The sequence below is a fragment of the Sander lucioperca genome, chromosome 14 (assembly GCF_008315115.2).
Source record: "Sander lucioperca isolate FBNREF2018 chromosome 14, SLUC_FBN_1.2, whole genome shotgun sequence".
NCBI classification, from domain to species: Eukaryota; Metazoa; Chordata; class Actinopteri; order Perciformes; family Percidae; genus Sander; species Sander lucioperca.
The window spans coordinates 20,014,126-20,023,401 of record NC_050186.1 but is presented as its reverse complement, the minus strand read 5'-3'; the positions used below and the strand labels follow the sequence as shown (position 1 = coordinate 20,023,401).

The 9,276-nt window shown below is 41.1% G+C and overlaps 1 protein-coding gene across 2 annotated transcripts in view; it reads right to left on the bottom strand.

Annotated features, from left to right (window-relative positions):
- The window catches only part of nfatc1 (nuclear factor of activated T cells 1), a 42,542-nt gene that overhangs the window by 18,878 nt on the left and 14,388 nt on the right, over positions 1–9,276 (bottom strand). For both annotated transcript variants that reach the window (XM_031295726.2, XM_031295727.2), the window contains exon 6: positions 9,072–9,212. In XM_031295726.2, coding sequence (XP_031151586.1) covers positions 9,072–9,212 — 141 coding nt within the window. The remainder of the gene's footprint in view (positions 1–9,071; positions 9,213–9,276) is intronic.

The following is a 9,276-nucleotide window of genomic DNA, read 5'->3' as shown; positions in this document are numbered from 1 at the left end:
AGGCTGAGCTGGGCACTGAGCTGTTTATTCTGGAGGCATGTTTTCAAACTCACGTACAATCACTTTTTGGGAAATGCATACAGACTCCTTTTAGAATATATTTAATTTGGTCACTTTTCCAGTGTACCTGCTGATAATTGGGACACAGCTGTGGTCTCAGTATCCTACTTTAAGGCAAGATTTTCAGCAGGCCTCTGTGAGCCTGATATGCTAGACTGAGTATTTCAATGAGCACCCACAGACAAAGGCTTCAAAATACGATATAGTCAGTTATCATTTGACCGTGTTTCAGATTAACATCATTTATACACAGGTTATTATTTATTATAACTTGTGCCTGAACCAGTTTCCGTTGCCAGCTGTGTCCACATTGTACCCAAGTAATGCATGGCCATGTCATGACAGTCATTGCCCATTAAATGAAAGGGTCTGCAACAGCTGCACAAAGTTGCAGAAAAGGTCAGCAGCTGTGTTGCAATTAGAGATTCAAATAATAACCAGGGGCTATAGTAGTACGTGAAAACACAACCTAATGTCACTTCTGGCACTACATGCAACTCATCTAGAAAGAAATTTGACGAGAGACTAGCAGAATAGGTTAGTACTACTGTAGGATCTATATCACAGTCTCTTTGTCTAAATTATATTGAGTGGATTTTTGTCTTAACTAAACAGTGAAGAGAGACAAAAGGCTTCTAGTTGAGATTTTTGACTTCCACCACTAAGCCATCAGAACAAACACATTTCCCTTTTCGTACAAATACATGTAAACATTCAGATAAAAAAGAGGAAGTTCTCTGCGCTTCTGCAGACCACAACAATCCAGTGCAACCAAGGCTGGACAAAAACGGTATAAAGTGACAAAAAATAGCCGGTGCAACACAGATGTCTTCTTACTTGATACTTTTATTACTTAAGGTGCAAAACAGTGACTAACGTTTCGATGTAGAGTTAAATCTTCATCAGAGTCCTCCACATGTAAACATTGTTTCCTTGTGACAGGCAATCCAAATAAATTCTGCAGCCTTAAACCTCACACTAATGAAATAAAAAAAAGTGCTTAAATAAATAGCTGAAACAAAAGTAAAGCATTTTGGTGCAAGGCAAGGTGCAGACATCTGGCGTGCAAGAAAACACACCATGTGTGGTATGATGAATCAAACATAACATTTGCAAACCATGTTGCAAGGAAGCCAATGTGTAAACAATAGAAATGAAAAGGAAAACAGCTTGTCATACAAGAAGTTACAGTACAGGATTCTCGTCAGAAAGGCTCTACTATAGGGGCATGCAGTGTCCAATGGATATTATTGGACATATATCTTTATGTTGTTTATCTTTATTCTATGTGCAACACGTCAACAAGGCAAAAATGGCTCTTTTGACTTTTTGATCACATTTTAATAATATATTATGACTCAAAAATCTAGTCATAAGAGTTCAGAGCAGAAAACTTTGACTTCTGCATCTTAACTCAACCTATTAGATTATTTCTTCCTATTTGAGAGCAGTTCTGTCTCTAAAAAATGTTTGTTTGACTAAAACTTCAACCTTCAGTCGTCTGTTTTTTTCTCTCTCCTACTTGTCTCTTGCTGCCTCTCTTCAGTCTTCACTTTGGGAACCTCTCCAGAAGGGAAGCCTTTGCAGCCGATGTCGCTCCACTGGAGGTAAACATGTTTTTCAAATCTCTCGTCTCTCTCTGTTTCTCCCTGTCTGCTTTTCTCTCTCTCTGAGTCACACTCACATCATTTTTCACATCAATTCAGAGATAGAAAAATCAAATTTAGCACTTTATTTTCTGTGCCCAGCTACGTATTGCCAGGAAACTGCTCAAGAGCCGAAAAAAAAGAGAGCTTTAAATGCGTGGGATGCCGTTGTTTGAAAAGAGTGTACCGGATAATTGATAACCACAGAATGTTCCAGAGTTATAGGGCAACATCTGCACAACGCCTGCACTGATCCAATGAAAAACTTCAGCAGCAGTTTCCCTCCAGATCCACTCCTACCAATTTTCAGCGAGCTCAATATGGTTTCTAACTCCCTGGCCCACTGTGCTGGATAATATCCAATATTATCTAAGTTAAACAACTCAGCCTAAAACCTCTCCCCCAAAACCACCCCGACCATATAAACCCAGTACCCCTCTCCAACTCTCACAACGCCCAAGCTCCACTTGCCTTGGCTGCGTCCCAGCCTCACAGAAGTCTTACAATTCACATTTCGTTAGCTATGGTCTATACAAATCATTACTTTCTCAGAACAGACATAACACAGAGCAGTCAATGGCACAGCAGTGCTGTGCTGTACAGAGTCATGGCAGCCGAGGGGGATCAAACAATATACAACACAGTTATTTGTCATGTTGGGTTTATTAAGGGAATCAAACAGCTCCTTGTGCTCCTTAATTGGGGCTGGGTGGAGTAAAACACTGGTGCCCAGAGCAAAACAGCAGGGTGGCGTGTGCCCAAGCCCTCATAACGTACAGTAAATATAAACACATGCTCTACCCAGACCCATGTGGCATGCTGAAAGAGTTCCCTTGTCCTCTGACTGATGGCCGAAACTTCTTCCTTCCTCCCGCCCTGAAAACACGTGGATTTTAGAAGTTGCATGCAAGCTGCAGCGGTGTGGAAGAGGTGGCGACTGAGCCGAGCTCCGAGTTGATAAATGGCAGCGGTCGAGGACAAGATAATGATATCCACCCTGCACCACTTGCAGCTACAGTGGCGCCTGTCACTGCACAACGTCATCTGGATGCAAGGCAGCACTTTCATCAAGAAATCAATCTCTGGAGTTTCTCAAACGGGTCTGCAATTTTTATGAATCACGCACTGTAATTTATAAAAACATAATCCCCGCTGTTTATGTGGTTGTAATTGATTTGTTTATGAAAACAGCCATTGTTCTCAGACGTGTCAGAGGCAGCCAAACCACTGAACGGCTTCAAGTGGAAGTCATTGTTCTATGAATGCAATGAAATCGAAGTCTGTTGACCGCCCTTCCCTCCAAACAAAACCACTGTTCAAAACTAAACTACCACATGTTAAAACAGCCTCGTTCCCTCCGCTGTTACATTGGTGTCATCTTGCTCGCAGCTCTCATGGGGCCTAAAGGAGGATGGTTATCTGTAATTTTCTACAGGTAATTCCAGACACCATCTGGCAGCCTTGCAGCACGATAATCCTCTCACAGTTCAATTTTTTTAGGTTCCTATTACTTGTTACCGCTTCGGCCAACAACAATTAGACAGAATTGTTGGGGTGTTCTAGCAGACGTGAAAAGCTTGTTAAGGTCTCTACCTGTTTGACGCTCCAACTCACCGGCACACAAAAAGATGGACAGGTGATGAGGATAAGTCAATAAAAACACAGCTACCTTGCAGCTGAGGAGTTGATGCATCAGGGAAATGGTTATTCACAGTGATACTGAGTGCAGCAGAGCAGGCAGCTGTCTAATGCAACAGGCCAGATGTTAAAATGCTCTTTTCACAAGAGGGTTTCTCCTCTGCAAGGATTTCCTTCAGGATCTCTCACTCAAATTAAGCTATTATCAATCATTGTGGGGAAACTTAGCAGAAAACCACACTTTATTAAAAAGACTGGAAGAAAATAAAAAAGAAAGTAGTAAGAGGTAGTTCACACAAGTATACAAACTTATCTATACAGTATACACATATAACAATACAATGGCCGTGTTATAAAGTATCGGGGTGTGCATTATTTTCTGAAAACTGCATGGTTCTGAAACAGAAGCACCATTGCTGTCCTAAACTAGCACTCATATCTGAACTTTCAGCTGTTACTAGGATACAGATGTTCTACTTGTTGAATAGGAAAGTAATCTTGCCCTACCAGTGCCAATCCAAAGTATTTATTTAACCCCTTCTCATCCTGTGTGTCTACTGTGGTGGACACCATGTGTTTATAAGTTTCAACCAATGAAAATTGCACTTTTGTTTTAAGAAAACAAACCAACTGAGTTGACTATACTTAATTAACTTAGAGTAGCCAGGTGGCAAAAGAGCAGTATGGAAGACAAACAAAACACGAGGAGAAGTAAGAAACATTTTAATCTTTTAAACATCAATGTACAAATATAAAATAGAGAATACTTAATATAATTTGATTGCTGCCAAGTGGCTGGGGTTTAAGTAATCCACTCGGACATGTGCCATTTTGAAAATACACAATGGAAAGGCGAATAACTTGTTTGTGATATAAAATGCTTCAGTTTAGCTCCACTAACTGAATGAAGACCACTAGATGCAGTTGAAAGCTAGTAAGTGGACTATTAAGCTAATTTTGTTGCAGTTGTATATGTTTCTAGTCTAGTTTTGTTTACTTTAATTTAGATGTTTTTTCTTTACTTTAGTTTTCTTTACTTTAGAATATCATATCACATATTCTACTAAGCCTATACTATATAAACACTAAATTATACTATGTTTTGATATGATATACTATCCTTATAAACTTAAAGGTAGTTCTGTAGTTCCAATGAGACATCCTGTAGGGGGACTGAAGAGGGAAAAGTTACAAAGTATGCCTTAAAGTAAAGTAAAGTATTGTAAAATAGTTACATCGTCACTGTCCAATGAAAACCCTGTATGTCCAAATTCGGTGATTTAGACATTTTCATATAAACAGAAAATTCTCTGACTTCTTCAGTAAAAACACACATCAGATGAAAACAGGGCTGTTTTTCTTAACTTATTGAAAGTTGATATTTGGAAAATACATGCACGTGTCACACTACTGCTGCTGAGTTTTTAAGTTTCATAAGTTTACTTGTATTTGAATGTTCTCACTCTGTCTTTCATTTCTATTTGGATTTTGGCATCTTTAGCTTTTACTTTCATACAATAAATTACAATTAAGAACTCCTCCAGCAGAACCCAGAACACTAAACGACAAAAAAACAGAGGTGAATAAAGGATAGAAGGACCTAATTTCCCAAATGGAGTGAGTGTGACTTATCAGAGACAATATCTTCTGGGCAGGCCAGGGCAAATGAAAGCAAGGTGGATTGAGTCAGGTTTAGATTACAGGCTGATGTCTGCAACGCTGAGGCCATACAGTAATCTCTTATGACTGATTGGCTCTAACCAGGAGTGACAACTGAACTGATGCTATCTCGGTTATTTCTATGGGGGCGGCATTGAAGCAGGAGACAGGAGGCTCAGGAGGGCTGGTAGAGCGAAGCTGACATACAGTTACTTTTTTCAGATGTTGTGCTCTGACTGAGGAACAGGTGACAGAGTGTGTCTCTATGGGGGGAAACAGGGATTTCCTTCTGCACTGAGCCATGGCTAGCAACAACAAACACTGACTACATACTGTATACATGCACATATTATTCTGTTTTTTGCTCTTATTCCGAAAGAGACATTATTCCGTCTAAGCTGTTTACATGGCTAATGAAAATTAATATTCCCGTTTACATGCAGCCGTGCAAACTGTTGGCTAGTTAGTTTGTGTCTAATAAATTCATGGTTTGTGTACAACAACCATAGCAAAGCACAGAGCAGACCGTAAACTGGCAAGAGGCCGCAAACTTTTGCAAACTGCGGTAAAAACTCCAATTGAGACGTATTTTCCGAATGTGCTGTATACATGTCCAAAAAATGCTTCTAAAACCCGAATAATACCGGCATATCCCACATCTTAATTGGAAAATGCTATTCGGAAAAAGGCCTTATTCGAAATACCAAAAAGGAATATGCTGTGTACAAGACCTGTATCAAATTTGGAATATTGGCATATTCGGAAGAATAGTGGAATATTAGTGTGCATGTAAATGTACTCATTGAAAAACATGAATATGAAACACACACACACACACACACACACACACACACACACACACACACACACACACACACACACACACACCATGTGCTGTTTGCCAGCAAGTGGAAACATAATTTAGACCATCAGACACTAAAACAGAAACCAAAACAAATTACATTTTGATTTTGTTGGCAGCCTCTTAAGGCAGAGTGACCCATCCTGCTGCCTATAATGACAGGGGAAACTCTGACATACACACACACACACACACACACACACACACACACACACACACACACACACACACACTTGTTAGTACGGGACGCATGCAAACACCCAATATGTCAATGGCCACATGTACGGTTACCACAGCTTTGTTAACGTTCTTTTGCGAGAGTGCTTTATTGGAAAATTTGCAGGAAAATTGTACATCGGTAAAATTAAATACTTAAGCTCTTTATGGCAACAACATCCAGCACTCTGGATTTATGAGTTTGATCGTTAAACTGTTTCTCAGAGCTCTGCTTTAAGTAAAATAACAATAAAAGCATTTGGCAATTCCAAATTCAGTTCTACACGAGGATGGGGAAGCTGAGATGCAAATTGGTTGTTTTGCATCTTGCCATATATCTCATTACACCAATGATGCCATTTCACCCCAGAGATTAATGATGCTTCTACTTGTCTACTGTATCTATTTACCTATCTATTTATACAGAGAGCAGCTGTAAAGAAGACCCAGCGTGATCCGTAGGGAGCCCACTGCTCGCAGAGTTAATGAACTGGTGGCACATAGGCAGCTTGGACAGAGAGATGGAAGGATGGAGGGAAGCAGAAGGGGGGGGGGGGGGGCGGCAGTGTTGTGGAAGCCTGGCTTAAGGGTGTTTCCATGGTAGGATTGCCCAGGAATCTGATGCTGGTGCCAGACGCGGGGAAACCCTCATCAAAAACAAGGGAGCACACCCATCAACACCAGTCCGGAGCGTGCACATGGCCCCAAAGACTCAGAGCAGCTACTGACCCACACAAGACTGGTCATTTATTTCTCTTTGTTGCTATAAAACTAATTGTCCAATTGATTTTTGCGTTTTAGTTAAAGTGCTCATATTATGCTTTTTGGCTTTTTCCCTTTCCTTTATTGTGTTATATATCTTTTTTGTGCATGTTATAGGTTTACAAAGTGAAAAAGCCCAAAGTCCACCCCAAAGGCACTTAACCATCTCCAACAGAAAACACTGTTCACAAACTGCTCCAAACAGCTCTATTGTAGTCCAGCCTTTACTTCCGTGACAAACGTGCGTCACTTTGTAACACACGTTGTGTTCGCCTAGCTGCTAGCATGGCACGCCTTCATACTCTGCTTCTGACTGGCTAGTAGTGCTGACCCAGGTACTGCACATGTGCGACTCCCAACAAAGATGGAACAGAAGTGAGATGTCTCACTCTGTAGCTAAAACTGAGAGCTCAACACACAGGGTGAAAAGAGGAGCTGCAGCAATTTGCAGTACAACAAAAATATGATTTTTAAAAAAAATTAAAACGTGTAAACCTATCCTGGTATAACCTCTAAATACAATTATGAACCTGAAAATGAGCATAATATGAGCACTTTAAATGTTTCCTTAAAGTCCACCTATTAGCTTTGTCTGAAGCTTCCATAGCATCTAATGATCTTATATTATTAGGATTTAATATTATTATTATATGATTTAAATTATTATTGCAAGATTCATTTTTCAGAACTTTTGAAGTGAGTGCATGTCAAATGAAGAGGGAATAATGTGACATTTATTTTGTTGAGATTACTTTACACTTCTATCCTACTATTTACTGGAGATTACTAATGGAAGGATGTTCAATCATGTATTTTGAATATTTTAAAATGTCTCAATTTCTTTGTACAGATTTTAAGAACTGTTGTATTTTGCTCATATTCTGTAGCTGAGTAGCAGAGTGATGCAATGTATTAACCTTATACTTTACTTTACCCCATGACCTGAATATGTTTTTAATGCTCAGTAAAGCTACCAAATAGTAGCCAACTTTACATTATTATAAGAAATAACAATCCAACTGAAAAAGCCACAAAATTGTTCTTGATTAACAAGCATAGCATAAAGTCAAAGTTGAAACTTCTCTGATAAGCATGGGGCTAGGGACTTAAAGCAAATGAGCTAGCCAACAAGTATTCATAAAAACAGAAGTAATTTTCAAGTATTTTTATTTATGTATTTTAACCAGAGTTCCATCTTTGCTAGTTGGCTAACAACCAGTGATATTACTGTTGACTCCAGAGCAGCTCTGCCTTTGAGAAACGTAACACGACTTAAACACTCCTCTCAGGAAGAGATCAGGGTTAATCAAATAGGTTGGGAAGAGGGGAACAAGGCCTCTGCTCATTCAATCCCTTCTTGTTTTGATAAACAATCTCACTACTCCATTACAGACGGGGCTGGAGGGGGGCCGCTTGTGTGCCCGGGCAGCCTTGAAATCTTCCCTTTATAGGTGGAACAATGAAAAGGCTTCCCTCTTTTTTGAATGAGTCACCGGGCCGATAGGATCACACGTGTTTACATTGCTCAGCCTTGGCCCAAACCGTACCTCACGTTGCTTTGCCGAAGCTAATCAAGGAAATTGCTGTTTGTAAACCTCGTATCAACATCTGGGAGCAGTCCCCTCTCCCTCCAAACCAAAATGGCTTAAAGTAAGAAAAAGAGAAACAAATACTGAGGCATGGCACACACAAAAGGGCATGCTTCCACACCACGTGCGCAGCCAACCACCCACCCACCCACCCACTCACTCACACACACACACACACACACACACACACACACACACACACACACACACACACACACACACACACGCGCGCGCGCACACGCACACACACACACACACACACACACACACACACACACACACGCGCGCGCGCACACGCACACACACACACACACACACACACACACACACACACACACACACACACACACACACACACACACACACACACGCTGCATTTGTGATCCATTCCTCTGCTGAACAGGCAATGGAAACTTCTGCAAATGTAAATCTGCTGGGTTAAAAATACAGCGCATTAATGTGCACCACATGTGGCACTCTGGCAGGACGGAGGATATTTTGACGGCGGGGGGAGAGGGGGGAGAGGAGGAGACAGTCCTGGGGTTTCTCCAACAACGGAGAGGGAGACACACACACACACACACACACACACACACACACACACACAGCTGTACTAAGAATCCAGAACTCCTATTTTACCTTGAGCCTTTTCCACGAACACCACCTTGGAGTCGTGCTGGAAGTTGTGTCCGTCGATGAGCATCTTCTCCCCCCCTGGGGCAGGACATGTCTCCAAGCTCCGCTTATCCACCAGCGGCAGCTCCTGGGCCGATCTCTGGGCTGTGGGAGGGAGAAAGAAACCAGCCTCATCGTTCAGTTAATACACACCCACTCCCCATGCAGA